We start from the raw sequence: 25,531 nt of genomic DNA on the forward strand, positions 1-25,531 counted from the left end.
CCGTTTAAATTTGTCCCATAATTATAAATCCTAAGAACTATCTTACAATTTATACAATATTGATTATCTTCATTTACTAAATAAAAAGTATTTAAGAAAAATTTTTGAACAACTAAAAATATAAAAATTTCAATTGTTCTATGGTAAAGTTGTAAAATTTATAAATACATATAACATATTGCTTAATATTTACTCTTTTTAAAATAATATAATATAAATCAGTTAATGTTTTATCAAGCACCTATTAGATGATCAAATTTGAAGCTTTGTTAAGTCAGGTTATTACGACTACCAATACTCCCTAGCAATAGCGAAAGCAGCTAAATCATTCCAAAAACCCAATCATTTTTTACAAATCTAAGACTCTTTGAGGACTATTCAGAAGCTGAATGAGAAGCCAAACGCTAATAGCAGACAATGTACTATCAGTGGGATCCGAAATATCTGTAGCACGGAAACATAAATTTCATAAAATAAATATACATAAAACTTATCATTTTACTAAGTAATATAATATGTCTGATTAATTCAATAATATTTAAAATTATACAAAAATTTACATAAAGTACTAAATATATAAATTTTTGTATAATTTTAAACATTATTGAATTAATCAGACGTGTTCCATTACTTAGTAAAATGATAAGTAAAATAATTTTAGTACAAGTTCAAACCCTAGTACTTGCAATCTCAAAAAATTAGTTAAGAATAATTAAACACAAGAAATATTTCCAAGATCACTGGTGACGAGTATTTAGCAATACTCGAAACAGCTGTATATTCAGACAATAATTCAATTCATTAAAATAATATAAAACAATTTTTGTTGTTGTAGTTCACTACTTTTCGAAACCTCTAATAGCTACAGTTTTATCTTTATCAATAACATTCACTTTAGTTTAATTCAGTCAATGAGCATTCGTGGGTTATACTGGATTCAGACGAGAGTTTTGTTTGTAATTTTAGCTGTCAATTGTTGTTTTTTTTCAATGCAAAATAAAAATATTTGACAGCTAAAATACAAGCAAAACTCTCGTCTGAATCCAGTATTACAGAAATTTAGCTTTATTCAATCTCTGATATTTCCACTTCCTGACAGTCTAAAAATTATATATGGACTATTAAGCCCATAGATATTTTCAAAAAGTAATAGTGATGGAGATATTTGACGATACCCGAAAGTGCTGTATGATCGGCTCAGGTATTCGCTTGGTTAAAAAAATAAAAACTTCATCGATACATCGTTTTCTATTCAAAATAGATTTCTTTATATAGGATAGACAGTTCTTAATTAGAAATAACATTTAATGTTATAAAATTGAATAGAAATCATTTTAGTCTTAAAAATATATTAATCCTATGTCTAATAAGAAATTAATGTCAATTATGAAGAAAGAAATTGTTTGAAGAAATATAAACTAGTTTTAGGACGTGTGCGAGTTAGGCTAAGTTGATGCTAAACCAAATGGGAGATTTTTCAAGATTTTTTGCACTGTACACATTTAGCCATTTATCAACACGTATCGACACATCACTACATTATCTGCACAATTTAGAATTTCCCTCATTTAGAACGCAACTTAGCTTTACTCGCACACGTCCTTAATAGACAGTTTTTTTTTTCACTGTAGTGAATTACAACAAAATTTTTTTATTTTGTAATAATTGAAATGTTTGCTGACCGTACAGCTGTTTTGAATATTGCCAAATAGTAATCATCAGTAGTATTTTGGAAGTATTTCTTATATTTAGGACGTGTGCGAGTAAGGCTAAGTTGATGCTAAACCAAATGGGAGATTTTTTGGGATTTTTTGCACTGCACACATTTAGCTATTTATCAGCACGTATCGACACATCACTACATTATCGGCACAACTTAGAATTTCCCTCATTTAGAACGTAACTTAGCCTAACTCGCACACGTCCTTAATTATTCGTAAGTAATTTTTTGAGACTGCAACTATCAAGAGCTTCTCCTTACTCTACTATTCACTACTTTTCAAAATGATCTCTGTGAGTAATATTGTTTAGTGAAGTTCAACATAAAGTGGTATTTCAGTATGTCAGAATAGAATATAATAGAAATACCATTTTTACTGTCACTTTAATCAAGATATTCTGTAGTGACATCCTTTAAAAATGCGTGTTCATATCTTTTGCAGTTAGTAACTCACACAATCTACAATTTAATTACCACACACTTCAAACTATATACAATACATAATACACAAACACACTACACACTGCTCTCTACACTCTACACACATAACTGACACTTAATTCAAAACATCTAACAAAGCAATGTTGACACCTACTACTGTTAAGATATGGCGTTGGCTTCTTTATGGTTGCTGTTTTCATACGGGTTGTGCCATAAATTCCGCTGGAGGCTGTTCTGGTGAAGTTTTCATAAGCTTCATTGTTGCTCCTTGTGTGGTGTTCATAATTTGTAATTTGCACATTTGCAGTTTCGTCCTTTGTTGACAATTTGTTTTCGCTGTAGAACTCTTGAGTTGCTCCTATTTTATTTGATGTTTTTGCTAATGGTGGTGTTACTGCCGTTCTTGTTAGTGTTGGCACTTGTGCTGCTTTGATGTTGTTGAGTAAAATTTGTTGTTCGGTCAAGTACTTTAAACAATAGGTTTCTGGTATCTGCAGTATTTTACAGGCTTTACGCGGCACACTTTGCCCGACTGGTAAGGTAGACATTAGTTCCTCAATTTCTGTGTTATTATCGTAAGTGCTATTGAGATTTTGCTTATCATAACGCAATTTATCACTGAATTTGCGCGTTATCACTGTGACCGTATCCTCCATGTCATCGAGAAATTTAGCAGCTGTAGCCTTACTCATTAATTTTTTAGAACGCAAGCTTAGGTTTCCTTGAAGTTTGAATGGTGATTGAATTACGGGATTATTTTTAAGTTTTCCTTTCAGCAGACGAAAAGACGCGCGCATCGAGGTGGATCTGTGTAAAGCGTTGCCAGTTTGTTCACTTGTGACAAGATTTGCATATGAATTATTTGCTTTCCGGCGTTCCATTCTAATGATCGCATTAGTTTTGTTATCGCAATAAAATAAAAAAATTAAATAACCCGTTTTATAACCGGTATAAATAATTTGGCTTTTCCGGACTCAGATTTCACTGCATTTTACCGATCGCGGACATAAACAAACACTTCCAACGAATCCACAAAAATAACTGAAATAAATCTACTTCAACCCCTAAATCAAAACAACAATCCAACGCCATATTTCCATCGCATAAACAGAATCTTTGCTTATTATGTATGTGTTCAAGCAAAGTTGTTTACGCTTCTGTTGCATATGCATATGTGTGTTTGTCAGCAATAAATTCATGTTCATATTGTTTCTGAACGCACCCAGCACTAAATTTTACTGATCAGTTTTGTTGACACAATATAACAACCCTGACATTTAACACCACTCTACTGATCGCATACGAGGAAAAACTACTTTTATTCTAAATAAATATAAATATGTTATATCTAGCTACATGGAAGTATATATTAATTTGTCTAATTTGATATAGAAATATATGTAGTGGACTTGAACAAAACAATAATTATTAATTTATTACTAATTTATGTTTCGTGATTTCTCATTAATCACATCAAATTGTATATAATAAATAATTTATTTATTTGTAGTACAACCAAAAAATCTGAACGTCAGTGCAGAAATATAAATTTTAATATTTATATTAAAGAATTTGGTAAGATCGACAACTAGCCATGCAAGACGAAATTGGTATCGACTTGGCAAATAACTTAACATGGGCACCCAGTGTCGGTTACTAGTTAACTCGATTAAGGAAATGGGGAAAAACGTGAGCTGATACTGACATTGTGCAATTTCTTTTTTTCTTGTGTGATCTCTTAAATTTGAATAGTTTGTGCTTTAAGGTTATTTTATGTTATTTTATGTTTATTTTATGTCATAAGTTATCACTTATCATTGCATTCTGTCGCTTACGTTTTCTACGTTCGCTATGTCTACGACAACTAATTCAGCCTTAAGCCATCATGATTAAGTAATAACACTCGATATTATATAGATTTCGCTCTTAGTGAACTACAACTTTTTATAATTTAAATGAAATAGAAAACTGCTTATGTTGGCTACAACTTCCCGCAATAAAACCAGGGAACTTAAAAATCAATATGTTGTTTTATTTGCAAACCTATATAGGTTTGTCGATATAGGTTATCGTAATCACCTTGTATATCATACAAAAATTCATACTCTAATAATAATTTATTATTTATCATCTATTATAGAGATAAAAAAGACAAGATTAAATTTTAACTTAGTAACAAGAAATTTATTTCTACTATTTTTCTTAATATGTTGATCCTTTTTTTCGAGTCAGCACAACTGGGCACTTTTACTCTTTGATAGCTGGGGGTTCTACAGGGTCCCACCCATCTCATTGACTAATTTATGTATTCCTTATAAGCTACATGATTATTCAGTGATTGGTCTAAGATCTGCGTAGATAGTGGTAAGTAGGATAGCCTGTCAATTTTCGTATATAACTTCAGAGCTCTGTCCCTTATGCATTTTTTGATCGGGTCTATTCTAAGGTCTCTTAGCATGTCGTTTGTGCGGATGTACCAAGGCACTTTGAAGAGCTTTTCTTAGTGTTTCTGTCAATAAAAGACTTATACCTGCTGCAGAATACTCATAATATTTTTACCGATTTTTTGTTTTTCTTTACAGTTGTCTATTATCAAATATCTATTATTCGTAAGTCATTATGATTATCCTTTTCTCTGGATTTCTGATAGTTGCCGTTAATAAATTTACAAAGTAATGTGTTTTCCGCCATTTCTATGATATAACAAGCTGTGCATTCTTATATATTTAATTAAGGTATTACATTTCATCAACTACAACAGGAAATTATTGCATCTTATCCTATATATATTAATATTTGTATTGCAAAATCAAATATGCTCCCCAAAATCTGGAGTTTATGTCTCTATTTCTGTCAATCTATAGGTTGACAGAAATCAACAAGTATATAAAACAACAGACCTAACTAGAATTTTGTTTTTTTCTTGCCGGAATTTTCGTGGTGTAGTTTTTCATAGACTAAAGCAGCCGATGGATCTAACTAAGATACTATTCTTTTTTTACTATCAGTGCAAGTACCATATTTATATAAGCCATAAGTAACATACAAAGAAAAATATCTGAATATTGGTTAATAAAACAACATACCTTAATACGTGTTTTAATATAATATCTTATAATTTTTACTTTAAAGACACTCGTATAATAATATTAACAAATTTTACGCAAATATATTCTAAGGCTTTTCATTAAAAAATTAATAAGCCATACATATATATTCATTTAATTGACTGAATTAGGAATTATACCAGAGATATATTGTATGTACAGTTGAAGATTGTATTCCTACACAGTTGAAGATAATTGCAATTTATTTATTCATATTTTTTTCTGTTGAGACAACCTCCTTTAACAAATTTGATTTTATTAAAGTTAATTGTTATTTCCTTATTTTTTTTAAAAGATATTAAGACTTACAATAAATTGAAGTCATATTTGCAGTCTCGTTACTTTTATGTTGTCGGCAAACGCCTCCGCATCCGCGTCCGTCTCCGTCTCCGTCACCATGTCCAAGTAATATTTAAGCATATTTTGCAAATCTTATTACTGATACAATTGCGTTGGGATTCTTATTTTATTGCTTGCTTTCTTCTCACATCAACGGAAACGTTAATTGAACTCGTAAGTAACAAACCAACAAAAATCACTGCCAAAGCTAACTTTGGACATACCCAAACAAAACCACCATTTTATTACTTTCGCCCAAAAATTCCCCTCCTCCAAGATACGAAAAATCTATGCAAATTACACCCAAACTCTAACGTTGCCTACGCTGCTTGATTCTTTTGAATAAAATTTTATTTATCCTCTACGTTTATAGACATATTATCACCTACTGCTAATAGGGGGTGTCTTGCGGCATGTGGCGCTTGTGTTTGGTGGCCGCCATACAATCGAAGCTTTCGACTTTGTAAATTCCAATGCTGCCAATGAATGGTTCTATTGGATTTTGTGCGAAATTACTACATAGCAATAACAACAACAACAACAACAACATGAACAATAAAACTAATATATTCATATTAATCAGATATGCAAATTTTATTGTTTGCATTTACAAGACTTTGTGGTGGACTGAAGAGACACGAGAGCACAAACAAAAAATATTCCGAACTAAGTTTAAGACAAGAACCAAGTGACTTACTTACCGACTTACTTACTTATTTACTTGGTAATTCCAACAGATTTGTATTCATTTTAGGAAATTCTAGCGCAAAACAGCCAACAAAAAATTGAATAAGAAATACTGACAGAAGGATTTGAATTATGCAAATGAGTTTGGCGAAAAAAGGATTTTGTATTACAATATATTTACATGTTTTTTTATTATTACTTACATTCTTGTGAGTTTGTTGGAATGGAAATTGCTTGTTATAAAATTTAGAAACAGTGATTTGCTTTATATCGCAATAAGTTATTAAATGAACGTTTTCGCAGATAATAAAAACAGCGATTTAACGCCCCACACTCAAAAGGTCAAATAAAGTGCAATGTAGGCGCAATATGTTCCTCAGTCGCGCCCAAATTCTATAAAAACGAAAGTAACAACTTGACGTGGATATAAAATATGGGAAGAGGTATTTAAATTACAATTTATTATTAAATTTATATCAATATGTTTTGTTTTTCTAAACAAAGAGAAGAATAGTAGAAAAAATCGATCATTTCAAATTAAACATATACGTATGCGTATTACAACAGATGTTACTTCGGGCTAAGTAGGCAATAGAGAAATAAAGCCCTCTTTTGACAAGCAAAAATCACGCTCTACAAATCTCTTATCATGCCTGTACTGCTGTATAGTGCAGATGCTTGAACAATTACCAACAGTGATGAGAAGGCGTTAGAAGCATTCGAGAGAATAATTATTCGGAAGATCTATGGTCCCTTATAGGTTGGCGACGTGTATCGAATTAGATTGAACGATGAGATATATGAGCTATACCGCGACTTTGACATTGTTAAGCGCATAAAAATTCAGCGGCTTCGCTGGCTTGGTCATGTCTTGCGAATAGAAGAAACTGCTCCGGCTAGAAAGATATTTGATTAGGTACCCGCAAGTGGAAAACGCGGTAGAGAATAACGATTTGAAGCGCTCGGTACTACCAAGTGGCGACAGCAAGCAAATAATTGGGCTGACTGGCGAAGGCTACTCGACACGGCCAAGGACGACTCACGTCTATAATGGCCAACTAAGTAAGTAAGTAAGTAAGTATGAATATTACATATTTATAGATCAATAGATAATAAGTAATGAAGTAACATTTTTTTCTTTATAGTAATTTTCAATTCTAGTGTATAATCTATAACCATTCGTTTAAAGAGAATTTATATCAAATGTTCAATGTGGGATTAACGTATTACAACTTATCGAAGTATCATTATAGTTAGTATCTCCTCCTCTTCTTAAATTATTCTATACACAAACCATTAAGGAATAAATGTATTCTTGAGTTTTAATTGTAATAAATCTAATATGATTTTACATCAAGAACTGTAAGCTTTTATCATTGTTCCAAATATCATTTATTCTGTTTGAACGCAATGTAAGAATGATTAACAAAAAATAAAATTTATTAAGTAAATATTACTTAATAAATTAAATTAATTTACTTTAATTATTATAGTTGTAGCCGAAATTGAATCATTTTTATTTATTAAACCATGTTACGTTAGTCACATCACAAGCGTAACTGGCGCCCGGTCTTTACACTACAACTTGAATACTTTTTATCAATTCCTAATGTGTAATATTTAACGCGTCTTAACTTGTTAAATATTAATTTGGTTTCTATTTACTTAATTAATACAAATATTTACTATCATCGTTGAGTTTGATAAACTATTGTTTCAAAATTTTTTAAATTAGACAGATCTCATGCATTTAATTATCCTACTTTAATCTGTCAGTGACCCTGAACATTTCGGAAAAAAGCAAAATTCAAAGTAAAAGTTTAACTAAAATTCACATTTTACAATTCAAATTTTTTAGTTATGCTTCTTTGTCAGCCATAGACAAATGAAATAAAATCTTAAAAACCAAATTTGTAAAAAATTTTAAAATTTGTAGAAACCCAGCTTACCTGTTCATTTTCATTCCAACAATATCACATGAAGCTATGAAAAGTAAATTTAGCAAAGTGCATAGGCAGCCGGTTTGTGCGAAAACGAGATAGCGACTGTTACTGTCGTTTTTATTTTTGTTTTGGTCTGCGTTTTATTGTTGTTTGTTTTGTAAGCGACAGTTAGCATTGCAACGTCACACTGATTAAGCTGAATGCTGCGAAAGTATCTTTTAATCTAGTTTTTGTTGCAAGATGTAATTGACAGACATAATGTTACTATAAGTCTGTTCACACGAGTTCATTTATACATACATACATACATATACATTTATACTAGTAGGTATAACTGTATGTACATGAAAGTTTTTCTTTTTATCTTTTACAATTTAAAATGACAATAACAGGAAAGAAAACTAAGAAAAAAGCAAAAGTTTTAATTTTACTTTCGCTATAATTTTGCACAGCTTTTAACTTTTATGCTATCGCGATCTTGACGACATACAAGCTTCTCAATTACTAACTTTAGTCTATTTTAAAGGTAATGATGTGTTTAATCTTATATACGAATTCTTATATTTTGAATTCCCAGAACACTAATAAACTCACACATTATATATTCACGTATTGTATTTTTATCGTATCACAGTTAAGTGCGAAAAAAATATTTTAAAATTTTATTTTTTTTCTACATACATTGAGAGTTGAGATAAAAACTTTATTTTAGATATTAAAGCACAACGATTGAAATACATTACATTTATATTACTTTTTTCATAATTTTGTAACCTAAATTATAATGTGTTGATATATTTTTCGTTGTAAATGTTTTACACTTCACTGTGCATTCAGTTAAGCTATGCTTAAAGTAAAGGTCACAAAGCGTATAATTCACAAAAGAAATAAAATCACTAAAAGATGAAAAATTTTTTTATTAAAATAATAAACAAACGCGCTTCATGTATTGTATTTAGTTATAAATTGGAATATGAAATACATAAAACTTTTAATATCTTAATGCAGCTAAATTATATACAGTATAAACTCAATAGTTTGCAGTTAATTCTTTTTAAAATAAATACCCAAAAACTTAATGAATCATTCAATTTCATTAAATGTTAATTTACAATTCCAGTTTTCATAAATTTAATTTTTGAATAAACTATTTTTAAATTGTTTTGGCTTTAAAATTGATGATGAATCAACTTAAAATCTATTGTTTTCTACTAAGGTTAGGTTATTTTAATAATACGAGTCAATTTTTTAAAGCTGTAGACTCATTCTTTTACTATACAAACTTTGCAGAATATAAAACCTATAATGATGCCTAAGACGTTCTTCAAGAAGAGTTCTCGCAAATAACTAAGATTCTTAAGATATTGAGACCCTAGAATTCACTTGACGCGGTATAGTGATAAAGCGGATATGAAGCTATTTTCTCGTCTTCTTTCACCATTGCAACAGAAATAATTGAAATCAATAATTACTCTTATAGCATGATTTGCTAACACTAATATACAGATTTCCATGGCACATCAATGAGTTCACTAAAGGAAAAGTCTATATATGTATCCATTTGATTTCTATGTGAATACTGCAGCAATATTCATTGAAAGGAATATTTAATTTCATAGCTTTTTCTTCTAGTTAAACAACAGTAACTCATTAACAATTGTACTATTGGACAATATTTTTGAGATCACTTAATTTTTTCATATTCATATTCATCCATAACAAGTATATTCTATATGTTTTACAACATTAAGTTGAGACAACAAATTTGTTAAATAAAACATTACGTATAAAAATAAAATAAATCAATTTAGTTATGTTCCAAAATAATTGAAACTCTAAAATCGCCATCAATAGCACCGTCTTGGTTTTACTCTAAATTAAAATACATTCCACCCCATTTAATTATTTAATTGAATAATGATCCAAACTATCGAGTGCACACTGTACATTGCATTTAATTATCTTTTGACGGTGTTTTAATGTTATTTATTATAGTATCGGTTATGCGCCAATGTTAGAATTTTGTTCAATAAACAAAAGATTTTTACACAAATTTGTTGATTTATTTGTTAATGTGTTCATTTTTCATATTAACTACTATTGCAAAATAAGCACAGAAAACAAAAAAAAAAAAATAAGAAATACGTTAACACCGCTCACACATTTTAGCCGTTACACTCGTTTTCCAAGAAAAAGAGTGTATATTTGTTTTTGTGAGTGAGATAGCAGGAACTAAGAGCTCTTTCTTGATCAAACATATCGAACAGGTATAGCAACAACTTACAAACACACACGCACGCGCAACTAAAACAGGTAATCACATTACCACAAACTTAAGCCAACAACAATTTTAGTCTAAACGACGTTTCTGTAGTTTTTCCTATTGATTTCAACCAAAAAATTTAACGAACTTCTTAACAAAAATAACTATTTAGCAATATTTTTATCAGTATCACACACATTTCATTTTATTTTTCGCACCAATAATTATATTTTTTGTAATAATTCCGATAAGATTTGTAAATAATTGCCACTCCAATAAGAAAGCGCACAATACACATTAGTTGTTGGCAGCACGTTGTATCCGCAGTTACTGAAGTAACTGAAGAAGTGTTTGGATCGTGAAATGTCACTCCACATTTTACTCTACTGAGCGCATACAGTTTTCTTATTGCTTTTAATTCAATTAACTCAACCGCTCAAAGCCTCAATTTTGTTGTCTTGGCTCCTTCGCAATGTTTGAATTGGAAAAGTTTCTTGATTTGTTGTTTTGTTGTTTTGTTTATTGTGTGCTTAATTTTATAGTTGTGTGCCAGTAGCAAAACTTTTAAACTTCTTAAGTTATAAAATCATTAATTTTATTTATTTTATTTATTTTATATATTTTAAATTGTGTTTTTTTTGTTCACAAAAATTGGAATTGAGTAAGAACTTCGGTTGAACTGCAGCGAAGCATAAAATAATTCAAATAATAATTTAAATTCTGCTTGCGTTTGCATTTAAGCGACAGCAGCAATTTTTTAAGCCATAAACGTTGCTGGATTTTAGCGCAGCACTTTCGTTTAACTTTCTTTTCTGTTTTGCATTTAATAAATGTAATTGCTGTGTTTTGTTTTCTGTTATATTGTGCATACTATCGCCCCAATTACTAAATGGTTCAACTTACCGTTTATGACTCTAGTCAATTTGCTGCGACGCGTCGCTGATGGACTCAGAAGACTTTCTCGTCTGCTGTTTCCAGTGCTGGTATCCCCTCCGCTGCCGTAATTGACGTTTAGCTGTGCGCTGGGTGATGCCATACTGCTGTTGGAGAAAAGGCTACTTGCAGAAGGTCGTTTACTGAACGGTGCAACTGGTCGCGGTATGTCTAAAGATGGCCTAGGTGAATCACTCCAAACTACTTCAGCAAAAGAATCGATGCTGGCTGAGCGTTGTAAAGCACTGCTATCCTTACGTCTGCAAAAGGGAATAAATTATTATATTTCATAAACCAAATGATTATTTTTAAAAAAATTTGCTTTACAACTAAGATTATCAGAAAAATTTTCACGGAAATTAACAAGTCAATATAAACTACAAATATGAAAAACTTTTCGCATGGTTTGAGATACCAGGGACACTGAGTGTTCATACCATAACAGCAAGTATGCTATTACGATAATTAATTAATAATTTTAACAAAAAAAAAAATCTGACAGAAGAAAAAATTAATCCAGCTATAGAACATGTCACATGAAAACTGAAGATGAATATAGAAAGTGGTAATTTTTTTAAATTAAGCCAAATGTTGTTATATTACATGTACACTGTATCCAGTGACTGGCTGAGGAGCAATATTTAATCAAAAGTTCCAATGATTCGGTCAGTTAAAATAGTACTTAGCATTGAAAAGAGCCTTTTTTTAACATCGAACAGAAAACTTGAGCAATGGGTTAAAATATTTGATTATGTGAACACAGACATGATGGGCATATAATCATTTGAAGATACACAGATTCGAACAATTAATATCAATATAAATATATATCAATATAAATATCAGCAATACCTTGCACAAAACCCTAAGAATCTACTGTTAAAATATGTATTTATATTACTATTCACTCCAAAACTTATTGAAAGATCATCGACTGAAACATTGAAAACTCTTTACGTTACTTTTAAGTTAAAAATGTCTTACTTATACAAACAAATATAAATCGTATATAAACATATTCATATTATCCCTTTGTAATCTAGCATAGACTAGTGCTTTATCGACTATTTCCCCTTATCGGTCTGTTTCCGATCTGTCTCTTCTTCAAGCTTGTATTTTAATTGCTATTCAATCGATGTGTGTTGTATCAAATCATCTTTTTTTCGATGCATCGGTCAACTGTCCTCTATTAGTATTCTGACAAACAGTTGTTTCGCTTATTAAGTTACAAAGTCTCCTTATGCAATAGGTTTTGATACATTAGATATCTATCTTTTCTTTTATCTAGTGTTTGCAGCGAAATCAAAATGAGCCATTCAACTATTGTATTGAACCACCAATATTTTGCAAGATCTTGCTTTCATATATAAGTACCTACATGATGCAAAAACTTTTTAGTATTAGGTCTCATACTACATATACAACCATTTTAAAAGTTACGAAAAGAATGTAAAAAAAGTTTCCCTTATAAACGAATGTAGGTAAGTTAGCAGACACCAGTACAGTGGATGATTAAAACAACTGGATTAATGAGATTAACCGTAAAGTAAAATAGCTTGGGCTGTAATGAAAAGAAACACAAACAATATATTATACAATATATTATACGACTGCAGGTGCAAACTATAGCAAAAAAACAGTTACTGTTAATATATGTTCTATAAGATATAAAGAAACCTGAACTATAATGTAGCATAGCTTCTTGCATCTAAAAGTACTGCCAGATTCAATGTAATTTTTTTGTTACATTTTCAAATTTATTAATATACATATTGCATACATTATTTATATATTTTTAATTTTATAATTAAATGATATAATTACACCATTATAAATACTTCTGATAATTGGCATCAAATTACACAATTAATTAAATAGATTTTAACATGTAAATAGATCATTTTAAAAGATAAACAAAAATATGTACGGTTATTTACCTTATATTTTTATACAAAACATTAAAAGATTAATTTTTAATTATGTAGTTTTGAAAAACTCTTCTCTATGTACTTCAGTATTAATTTGACTAAAATTCGAAATTCTTTTCAATTTTAATGTGGCTTACGGTATTTGATGAAAATGTAGCACGTTCAGTATGCAAATAATGAATCAATTAAATTGTGCATAATTCCAGTGAAATACCCAATTAAACCAATTAATTTCATTATTTCACATATCTAACACGTATGCGCATTATTTTCCATTTGAACTAAAAATGAATTAAGATAAATCATACACGTAATTACATTTTTCCACACAAACACTCGAATCATTAATCACAGCAACGCAATTTACATCTGGTTAAATTCATTTAATCAGTCTAAATCCAACGAAAGTCTACTTTCAGTTCATATTTCTACACATTCATCCATCCAACATATGTCAATCGAATAGCAAAAGTTGTGCACATTCATATGTATCTTCAAATTCATCTGAATCCAATATATGTAAGATTACATGTCTCTCAAAGTATGATACAGATAAGCGGTTGTAGCCAGTGGCGGATTGAGGAAGGATATGTAATCAAAACTTCTCAAGGTGCAATCAGTTCGATTATAAAATAGTAACGAGTTTTATGTGAAATTTACGAAAATAAATATAAGAAATCGCACTTGAAAAAGATAACACCTCACACTTTATGCTTAGGAAAATAATCATGAGAAGAGTCCATATGTTGAAGCTTAACATATTTAGTAGAAAGAATTAGATCGAATTTAATTAGGTTGAATTAGATTGGACACTAATTATTTTTAGCTTGTGATAAATTGGAGATCTTTTATTCAAAAAATTTGATGAATACATCTTGAACAAAAATAGTAATAGAAAATATTATACCAACATTTCAACTGAAATTCAACACAGTTTTTTGTGTATTTAGTACGAAAGCTTCGAAAGTGAACATACATACAAGGTATTTTAACTTCTTTTGATATCAGTACGACTTGGAATCAAATAATCAGCCTTTCTCGATGATAAAAATTGCAGTGATCTTGTTATAGCTAGTAACAAGCTAGTAACTAGTAACATATACTCATAATATATCCTCCAACTGAATTACCGTATATATAATATTTTTTGACTATGCACAAGTAGTCGTAAAATCTTCTGCTCTAGTCTTTTTATAAAATTCTCATTCTCAAAAGTATGGGCTGAGGACAACTGTTGGGAATTTGTATATTGACATAGAAGGAAGATTTCTTTTTACGTCATGTTTTGCGCAGATATGCCGTGTTTGTAAAAAGACATACGCTCAATGCCACTCTTCATGTATTTCCTTTAGTAATATATTTTTAATTAAACCCCTACAGGTCGCTTAGAAGTGAGGACGAATTTAAGTAGTACTTCATTTCTCCATCAATCGCTTTGCGTTACAGTTTTCCGGCATCTGGTATTGTCAGTACATTCCTGTAATCAAATTATATGTGAGTCGAACTGCTAAGCATTTTCATTTCGATAAATTAGACAATTGGTAACATAGTCTGAATTCGAAGTTATACGAGACCAACTTTTTGATAGCTGACTAGCTGTCATAGTAAATATGTATTATTTCGCATTGATGCGAATGGGCCAAAATATCAAGAATTTTTTCTTGGAAGTCACTGCAAAAACCATGATCTGAAAAAGTAAGTTTAAATTTAACGTTTTTTTTTCTGTACATATTATTTATGTATGCTTTTTTTTTTGTTGTAAAAAGGAATACAATCGGTTAATTCGTATAACTGTGGCAAGTTTAAATCCGCCTCTGTTACTTATTATTATGTGTTTTTCAGATTTCCATTTCAGTAAAGCATGTATGTTATTTAAATACATATATATAACAGCAATTTGCACATATGTACATCATAAATCTATGAACATACCAAAATTAAATGTTCTACCAGTAATTCGTTCAGGATGCGTTATTTTGATAAACTATATATGGAAACATATACGAGTATCTGAAATTTTGGTATATGTTAACTAACTTATGTTGATAGCGTAGCATAGTACGATACAATAGGATAAAGTTGATTATGTGTTTATGGGTTTCTTACTCTGCTGGTTATTGTTACATTGTTTTTTTTTTGTTTTGAATATTTAGTCAAGATTCTGTGAAAGACTCAACTTTAATTATAATTGTTTATAACTTATGCTGCCAAAGGATACACAAGTTGCAAAGACAACTGCATGCTAATAATTGTATGTACATGTATAAGTACAGCACTTTAACTTAGTTATTCGCAATGATGAGCTTGTCTTCAAGCAGTTTGCCATTTTGCCATTTTGCGATTTTAACGCAAAGACACAAACACAACCAAGAGTGGCATAAATTTTTATGTTCTGCTAGATACATCAAGTCAGCTACTTTAACACACTTTAACAAGGCGAGCACACTTTAACAAGGCGAGCACACGTTGCAAAGTTAGTTGGCAATGTGCTTTGCGGAGAGAGAATTGCGAATTCTTTGCTTGCAGCTCCGCAAAATGGTTATTACTACATTTCATATGTGAATGATGCGCCATATGCAACTTTTTTTTACACCAGAACATTTGCTTATTATCCTCGTACGATGTGTGTAATTGTGTCAGTGCTCTGTAGCTGGTGTTAATAATGTCAAAGTGTTGCCAACTTGTGTGTTTGTGCATATATGCTCGACTGTTGGTTTGTCTGTTTGTGTATGTGTCTCTTATTTGTTTGTATATTAGTCGATTTGCAGCGCGCCCTTGGCAGCAAACTGCTGAAGTTGTTTGACTTTATTAATTTTATTGTAAATTGTTTGCATGTTTATTCGTTTGTACTTTATTCATTTAGTTTTTGTTACACAAAAAACAACAATTTCTATCATATTTTAGTATTATAATACCGGGTGCTTACCACCAGTCACTGTCCGTTAAAATAACAAATTGCTCTCCAGTTCAATCAGAAATATATTTTCACATATATCAGGTGTAGGAATTTTTTCCGGTTCTTTTTGATAGAGAGAACACGTAACTTTTAAGAAAAATTAATTTTATTTTATTTAAATATGGACTATCGGTTTCTACATACGTCGCCCATCTTTCACGTAATTTATGAATACCATGCCAGAACTGCATGTCTTTCGCGGCAAACCATTCACCGAATCATTTTCAACTCTGCTAAGCGAGCGAGCGACCCATTGATGCCAAGAGTTATTAGTCAGATGGTGTCAGGTGTGGGGAGAACAGCAGGTGTGTAAGGATGTCCCATCCAAGCGATTTCAAGGTATATTTGAGTAATTTTGCTGTTGAAGATGGCATAATACGTGTAGCAAAATCAGTTTGCCATGTTTTCACGTCCTTTCCGCTCAAGTCCGGTTTTGCCGGAATTGAATAGTTCATAATACACAATATCGCTCTGGTCCCATAAGACCCAAAGCAAAGTGTTCTTAACATCCTTTTCTGATATTGGTGTGAAGCTAAAAAAGTACTACTATTATAACAAATAGTGAATTAGCAATAGTATCACCCATTATTCAACTTTTTAATCATTTTCTAGATCATAACTCCATTTTTATACTTCAATTACTTTAGTTAAAAATCACTAACTCCTGCTGTTATGTCAGTAATGTTTATAAAAGTATGTGCATGTATATATGTATGTACACATATGTACATTTTTTTTTTTGCTATTATTCTTTTATATATACACAAATTCACTTATTATTTAGATACTTTTACTAATATTAGCTGCTACTAACTTTTCCACTTGCTAAATAGTTTGACCCACCGCACAGCAGTCCTTAAAATAGCAACTTGCGTTTGTTAACCTATTCCACTGATACCCATACATAATATTAAAAAACTTTCTTCATGAATAATGCATTGCAATTAAGTGGTGCAACAGAAATTATTTTTTTCTTGGAAATTTTTTCAAAATAGTTTTGGTTGGTGGGTGTTGAGTTCTTTCACACAAAAACATGTTAGAATTTTTAAATTTGTGCTTGCTTTTATTCTATATATAGTTTTTTTCATATTTTGAATTTTTTTTCAAATACTATTGCATTACAAATATCAAAGTTTAATATAAAAGTTGTCAGTTGGGATCCAACAATTTAAACTTTAATTTTAGCGAAATTTTATAGTACAATCAAAATTTTATTGCATTCGTAAATGTAAGAATAGTTTGGCTGTTTTTTAATAGAACACTTGAAGAAAATATACATAATCTAATTTTAAAAAATAAATAAATTATTTATACACTTCACATACTCTAGGTCTACAAAAACAAGCACAATAAGATTTAGAAGCACCTTAGTTTCCACTGTTTCCAATGTTAAGACTAGTAAAACAATCTAAAAAAAATAATGTTGAAACTATCATTATATATTAAAATTTATTTTATTGACAGTTCAAAAGTAATTGGCACCTAAAAGATAAAAAGATATAAACATATTGCTGTAAAAAAGTTAGGGAGCTCTGTTTATTTGTAAGGCCAGAACAACCGCTCGTTTAGAAGATATGAGCTCGGCTAACACAACACATTCAGAATGAAATAAAAAAACACCGTATAATTCGTTAAGATTAATTAAAATAAAGAAATTTTTGTTAAATATATATTAGTAACTTAATTGAGGTTTATTATTCAATTTGACGTCTTTGAACTTCTTCTTTTGGATTATATGTAATACATACTAATTATTTTTCGACTTGAGAGTTCCAATGGTTAAAGTCGAGTTCAAGAAAATAAAGCAGAAACATATTTGAAATCTTGAAAACCATGTGAATCCGCTAGCTAGACTTCTTGTTAATACGACAACTTCCCCTAGACTGAAGCGGAATGATAGTCCCGCCATTCTGCTTTCCTAAAGATCACCCTGATTAATTTAACTTATACGCCGTGATATCAGGTAAATAATAAATAAGCCCTGGCTACTTATTCAGAGGTCTCTTGAAATAATTTATAAATCATTATATATTTCATTATAGTATGTTTATATAAAATAATTTTTAATGTAATGTTATTAGTCTTTCAGATTCTAAAACTTATTGTAAGGCTTTATTTTAATGCGATTCAATAAAGACATATTGTCAAATAAAAAAAAAAATACTAATTGTTTATATATTTAACATATATATATTGTCTGATTCGATATATTTTTCGATCAGAAGAGTATCATAAGGGTATTAAAATTACTAACTAATTCTATTATAATTTACTAATAGTATTGTTTGCTTCAACGGACGAGTTGAATAATATAAATTATTATGACGTCAAACATTTTTCCAGAAATATTTAAATATTTTATTATATACACATTTTGCATATAAATCCTTTGTGAAGTGTGCAATCAAATAACTTATTTCATATTTATGATTATAAATATTGGATAAAGTGAAATTTTAATTTTAATTTTAATTTTTAACCAAATAATTTTATGAAAACCTCTTTCACATTAAAAACATAAAAACTTGTCGACAACAGCAATTCATGCCACTCCCACTTGCGTATTTCATAATTCTGGTAACTACATTAATCATTTGAATAAACTTGCCACAAGTTAACACTCACAGCCACAGTTGAAGTCGGAGTCGGAGTCAGAGATAGAGGCAGAGTCAGAGTCAGAGACAGAGTCACGCATTTATGTGGCACGTACTGGAATTCTAAATTAAAAATATTTATAATTTTGTAATGCGTTTGTGAATTTGGGACCCATTCGTATGTAGGTGTGTGCGTGTGTGTGTGTGTGTCAGTGAGTATGTGTAATGCTCTTTGCAACACTTGAGTGCTACCACATATTTAAACTTTGAAGTTAACAAATGATATTAACTAATTGCAACATGTTGAATAAATTATAAAATTACTCACCTTTCCCACGATAAGCGACGCGGAGCTTCCTCGCCAGTTGATGGCGCCACCGCTAAGCTCATATGCATACTGTCGACATGCGTGTGAGACGACGATGCCGTGGGCTTCAGGGTTGCGCTGCTCGTTTGATGTAGTAGCTTTGCTAAGCGCGTAAAAGCTGTATTCGCTGTACTACTGCTACCTGAGCTGGAACCACTGGTAGTGCTGGTGTCATGTGTGGATTGATGCGTATCAGCAGATGTGCGTTGTTGATGCTGATGCTGATGCTGATGTGAATGTTGATCTGTTGTGCTAGTTGTAGTATGCTTTTTGCTTGCCAAACGATAAGCACGTGCTGCAACAACATGTGGAGCAGGTATTCTGAAATTCCAAAAACAATAATAAGCCATAAGTAATAATGTAGCAAATGAATTGCTAGCTACATAGACAGTTAAGTTTTGGCTTAATTCTAGGAAACGTGTCAAGACAGTTTCGACACAGACAAAGACATTTTGGTCTTTACATGCCATCTCACTTACCTGAGCATTAATGTGCCATCAGCATGACACTCGAACTCATCCGATGTGGATGTGTGCATAAATGATGCAGCATCTGTTGTCGAGTAAAGAGCATGTTGTTGTATCGCTGCGTTGTTTGCTAAACCAGCCGTGGCGTGAACGCCACTGGTGCTGCTGCTACTGCCAGTACTGCCAATGCCACCAACTGAGTGCGGTGTGCTACCAGAGGACTTTCGCCTATAGACCAATGTTGTGTCATCCTTTGGAAGATTCAGTGATTTTATTGTTACCGTATTGTTGTTGTTAATAGTACAACAATTTTGCTGGCTGTTATAGCCATAGCCGAGGTTTACATTGGATGCTGTGTGTGGTGAATGCCGAGTTAACAGTGACCAGCAACGATTTCCACCGGATTTTGCGCCAACACGTTCCTCTGCGTGCAGAAGTGTAAAAATTTGTGTGAGATTTAATTGGATTACGTGAATTTTACGTGTTCTAATATGAATTTAGATAGTCCGTAGACGAACATATCCGTACATGCATTCAGAATATGTGAGAATGAGCGGTAATGTAGCGTTTTCGGCATGCATGGAAGCGAGTTTTGGAGTGCAGTTGAGCGTAAGCCTGCACGGATGAAAATGTGCTGCATTTTTCAAAATAAAATAAATTAAATCAGAAGAAACGTGGTAAAAGTGTTTTTAATTATTCGAAAACTGAAACCTCAACTCAAACAAGTGCTGTTTTCTGCAGCTGAGCTCGCAATTATTACAGAAAATTGCATACAAATTTTTATGTTGCTGTCGTCGGTGCTCTTGAATTTGCTGTTGACATACTTGGAAATTTTTGCTCATGTTGCAAACGTAATTTTGTTGAACATTATGTTACAAATTTTATACTAAATTAAAGTAAATTGAAATAATTAAAGAGCATTTCAACATTGGTAAATTAAGTTCAATGTAACTAAATTTACAGAACCTGAGTTAAAACAGAAAAACGATGAACGTAAAGTTGAGAAAATCTGCTCAAAATTATTTTATGTAGAAAAATGAAAACTTTAGTTTGAGTTAAATTATTTACGTCTCACATTTCGTAAACATTGACAATTTAAAAGTAAGCGAGTTATACAGGAATTATTTGTAATTATAAGAAGACAAAGGATCCACATTTCTCTTTCTCACCCCTTCTGTATAAACTTAATCAGTCAGCTTTGACAAAAGGAAATTGCGGCTGCTTGGTTGGTCTCCGGGGTGAAATTTATGCATTTTTCTGCACAGTTTAATTTTCCAGGAAATATTAAAATGTTTTGTTTGGGGAATTTCTGAAAAAGTATTCAACATTTAAAATTATGAAGCAGTAAATTAAATGAAAATACGGTACAGTGCTTCTAATGATACAGAATACAAACATATTTGTTAAAACATAGTCGTAACTAATCTCTTAAACGACTGTGTTTTTCAAAAGAGATGTTAATTTCTACAATATTAATGACATCTTCTTCGAGGAAGATAATAAGCGTAAGATATTCATTGTTTTTATAGAAGTATCGAACTAATGAAGCTAGTCGAAGTAGTACAATAACAGAGATTGGTAGATGTTAGCTAATTAGATAAATAAGTTATTTAGCCTTATTGTTTCTACATTGCTTTTCATTTTTTTGATAGGATTAGATATGACTTGAGAGAAAGAATATTGCGTTTATATATTTGAATCTGGATCTGGTTAATAAGAGAGGCAAGAAGTATTGTAATGTGGGAGTGTGCCACGACAAGAAATAAATCTAGGAATTAGACATTTTTTTAAAACTATAAACTAAAAATAAATTACCATAATAGTATAAATACCTTTAACACTGGAAACTAACTTCAAATTATTGGTATATTAGTTTTACATCACTAATCTCTACGAGTATATATAATAAAAATGTTTTTTGCTCATAGATAACTTGTTGCAATCTAAGAAATTATACTTTATTTATTGTTTTAAATGCTCAAAATAACATATTATGTCAATACTGATATCTACAAAATATAATTAAAATGATTTTCTAAGTTTAAGAGATGAAAAAAATGTATGAGCCGTCAAAAATCAACACGTTAAGCACATTGTCATATTTACTGCAATTTACTATAAATCAATTAAAACCTACTTTATACTCCACAGTGGGTACTTATACGACCGATACTTCTTAAAATCTAAGAAAAATACTTCAAAGACTTCAACAGTAAATATAGTAAATACAGTAATCTATATTATTAAAAGAATAACTAATAAAATTTATTTTTATAGTTAACTTTAAGGTTATATTATATAACTCAAATAACTGTTTATCATATACGGGATCACTTATGCAGCCTCCTACATAAGTAGGATAATTGAAAATAGAACTGCCATCGTATGCAATGCTGTCCGTATCCTTAACAAATGATTGTAGACAAGTACCTGTCATTTGATAATAATTTAAGAACAAGTTTACAAGCTCTGAGTATTTACAGAATAGCACTATTATTAGAAAAATTTATTTCGATCATGAAAAGATAGGTTAAAAGATAAAAATAGGATAAATTCTAATCATTCACACAACTTATGTTGATTTTTAGTATTATAACCCATATCAGATCACAATATTTTCACTCCACATTCAAATACTGTGGACTCGTATATAAATCAATAAATATCGTATGTATTTTCTATATAATCATCCCAAAAATAATATTACATACTATATTGATTCACAAAATTATAATTATTAAAGTGATGTATTGAAGGTTGCTCTGAATTTGTTAATGTATTACATTTTAAGAATCCTATTGCGTACTTAGACCTTATATATTAATAGTCTTAAGTTTTATTTGGATTTAGCTTTTCCAAAATTATTTCTCTTGCCAACATATTCAACGTGTTACATTTGCATAAAGATTTTCCGTTTATTATTTAAATTTTTGTTTACTAGATGCCAATAAAAAAGGAAAAATTTTAATCTATTTTTTACTTTCAAACATACAAAACAAAAAATAAATTAGAAACCATACTTGAAAATAAATATTATATATACATAAAATAAAAATTGTGAAAAGTTAATCGTGTTACTTGGCAATTGGCAAGTTTACCAAAGTAATTATCTTAATTTTACAAATTAAGTACAAAAATATAAATAAATTCAACTTACCAAACTGAAACGTATTCTTTTCCGTATGAAGCGAAAGGACTGGTATGCCTGGTACAATTATGGCTGGCAAAGTACGTGAACGGAGCAGAGGCGGCGGTACTTTACGATTTGAGCGACTTTGCGATGCTATGGCTGCACTGTTATATGTCCTAAAAGAAAGTTACAAGAGAAGGGAATATTTTTGTAAAAGATAAGTGCAAAAACTGGCATGCTTGTATGAGTCTGTATGTACTATTTATAATATGAATGAAATCAGAAGTGATTAAATTTTGTAAAAGTTAAACTCATTTGACAATTTGACATGACACAAAAGTATGTAATTTTATGCACAAACAAATTGGAGTTACCGCACATATATAAGTGAAAAATAAAATAATTTACACGTATTTATTGTGGTTTCATCGATTCTATGTGTGTATTTAGTTTATTTAAGCTGTGAACTTTATAATCATACTCAACAAATCTTATTTATGCTGACTTGGCAACTCTATTTATCTTGCACACACTTCAGCGTTGATAAAAAATTCCAACCGCATAACTTGGTGTGCGGAATAAAAACGGAAGTGTGCATAAGGATGCGTTTCCGTGGTCATGAACTGTGCATGTCTTTATCAACTTCATCAGTTAAGTTACAACGGAATTGCGATATTTTGAAAAATATTTTTGCATTTAAATTATGTTAAGTGAGTATACAATTTTTTAAAGGAATTCCATTCGAATTTCAGTTAACGTAAATAATGAAAATATGTAAATGCGAAAGGCGAAATGCGTTTATGTCAACTACAATTTTATATGTGAAACTTATCCACATATAATTTGAACTTGACATATTGGCAGAAGTGTTATAAAATATGTTAAATAAAAATCTGTTATCATATTGAAATATTTCGGGTAGCTTTTAAGATTGATGTGATAGAATGTATAATAATCAAATTAACTGACGCAAAAATATTTGAAATTTTTATGCTTTTACACACACACACATATATATATATATATACATATGTGTACTAACATTTGCTGTGCAAATGTGGGTAGGTATATTTCAAATATTTATATTTGCTGAACACAAATTTGTAAACATTTTCTGTTCATCTAATAAACATCAAAAATGTTTTTCTTCGTTGAAAGTCAATAAATTGAATTTGAACAAAAAATGTTTATTATTTCCCACATTTATCTTCTTATAAATTGTTATGCATGTAAATAGGTATTCTGTGATTGAATATACTCCTCATGTAGAATACATTGTTAGCATTGTTTTGATTATGTATAAATTGAAAAGGACCACAGAAAATTTTCATCTTTAATTGTATTGCGAATTATTATAATTGCCTCTTAAAGAACATTTAAGCGAAATAGATTCTCTCTGTCGTAAAGTGAACGAAAATTCACAACTAACTTGACAATATGTAGAAATTGTCAGACATAATTCAGTAACTCAGAGCAGCTCAGACTGATTGAGATAATACAATTGCCTTCAAACAAGCTAAAGAATCCATGCCGTATCAATCAAAAGCCAGAACTAGAAAGCTAGTTATGCTGAACAGAAGTGTCATCCGACTTGTCACAAGTTTTCTCATTGGGCAAAAAACATCTATCGAACGTTGGTATCACTAGAGACGATAGCTGCAAACTTTGTTGCGAAGAAGAAGAAACAGCAGAACACATTCTATGCCACTGTGATAGTCTATCCACTTGTAACGGAAATCACTATTGCTTAAATATGCGGTTTATGTCGGTAGGATAGACACAAGAATCGTTCAAAAGTGGCTTCATTTATAAGATATAGAGACAGAGCAAAAACTAACTGGATAGATAATTTACGTGTCAGAATGTGGATATACATATACTGCACAAAATAGAGGACTATGAAAGACTGGATTGTTGAGCAAACTAAAGCTTTCCCGAACTTTAGTGTTAAAAATTAATGATAGCGAGTAGCTTAAATCCATATTTATTATTTTCAAGTTTTGAAAAATATTATTGACAATAAAAATTTTAAAATTAAAAGGTTTCATAACTTCATAACTTTTAGACACTATCCATATAGTTAATAGTACCTTTTATATTATCTTATTTTTATGCTTAAAACGTCTTGTAGGAGGAAGTTATATTTCAATTCTTTATTATTATCTTTATTATTACTTATAAAACAAAGAGTCTCTCCAAACAGACAAAGTAATTAATTTTTTTTATATTCTGCTTTGTTTGGTTGTCGTTTCAAAGAGTGAGTCCTTTTCTATAAAGCTACAGGAATTTGTATTTTAAATTTTGCATTGATTTTCATTGTTTGATTGATGTTTTGATATTTTTCAAATAAAAATGTTGCAATAATTTTGTTTGTTTTGCAAATCCAATATAAAATTTTTGTGTGTTAATACCAAAAGGCTTCAGGGTAAAGTAAATAATTCGACATTGAAACAATCGATATATCAAACAAGAATCCATTTTAAGCATATCAAATGTCAAACTCGTTCGCAGCTAACATTTTTCATGCTCCCAGTAAAATTTTTCCATAGTCCGAATTCAATTCCAAATGCAAACTTTGGTGGTGGAGTAGCTAATACCGATACCCCAAAACAAAGAGAGAAACGTGAAACAGCTCCAAGCCAAACAGTTTTCTTGA

The 25,531-nt window shown here is 30.4% G+C and overlaps 1 protein-coding gene across 3 annotated transcripts in view; it reads right to left on the minus strand.

Moving 5' to 3' along the window:
- Positions 1–25,531, minus strand: part of LOC119677417 — a 40,558-nt gene that overhangs the window by 9,951 nt on the left and 5,076 nt on the right. Inside the window, exons 2-5 of one of the 3 annotated variants that reach the window (XM_038088755.1) lie at positions 22,903–23,051; positions 19,758–20,169; positions 19,240–19,599; positions 11,404–11,693 (exon numbers count right to left, since the gene is read on the minus strand). In XM_038088755.1, coding sequence (XP_037944683.1) covers positions 11,404–11,693; positions 19,240–19,599; positions 19,758–20,169; positions 22,903–23,051 — 1,211 coding nt within the window. Of the gene's footprint in view, positions 1–2,315; positions 3,365–8,243; positions 8,589–11,403; positions 11,694–19,239; positions 19,600–19,757; positions 20,170–22,902; positions 23,052–25,531 lie in introns of those variants that run through there. The other 2 variants (XM_038088753.1, XM_038088754.1) reach the window with 2 other exon arrangements.

Source organism: Teleopsis dalmanni, chromosome 2, assembly GCF_002237135.1.
Source record: "Teleopsis dalmanni isolate 2A chromosome 2, ASM223713v2, whole genome shotgun sequence".
NCBI classification, from domain to species: Eukaryota; Metazoa; Arthropoda; class Insecta; order Diptera; family Diopsidae; genus Teleopsis; species Teleopsis dalmanni.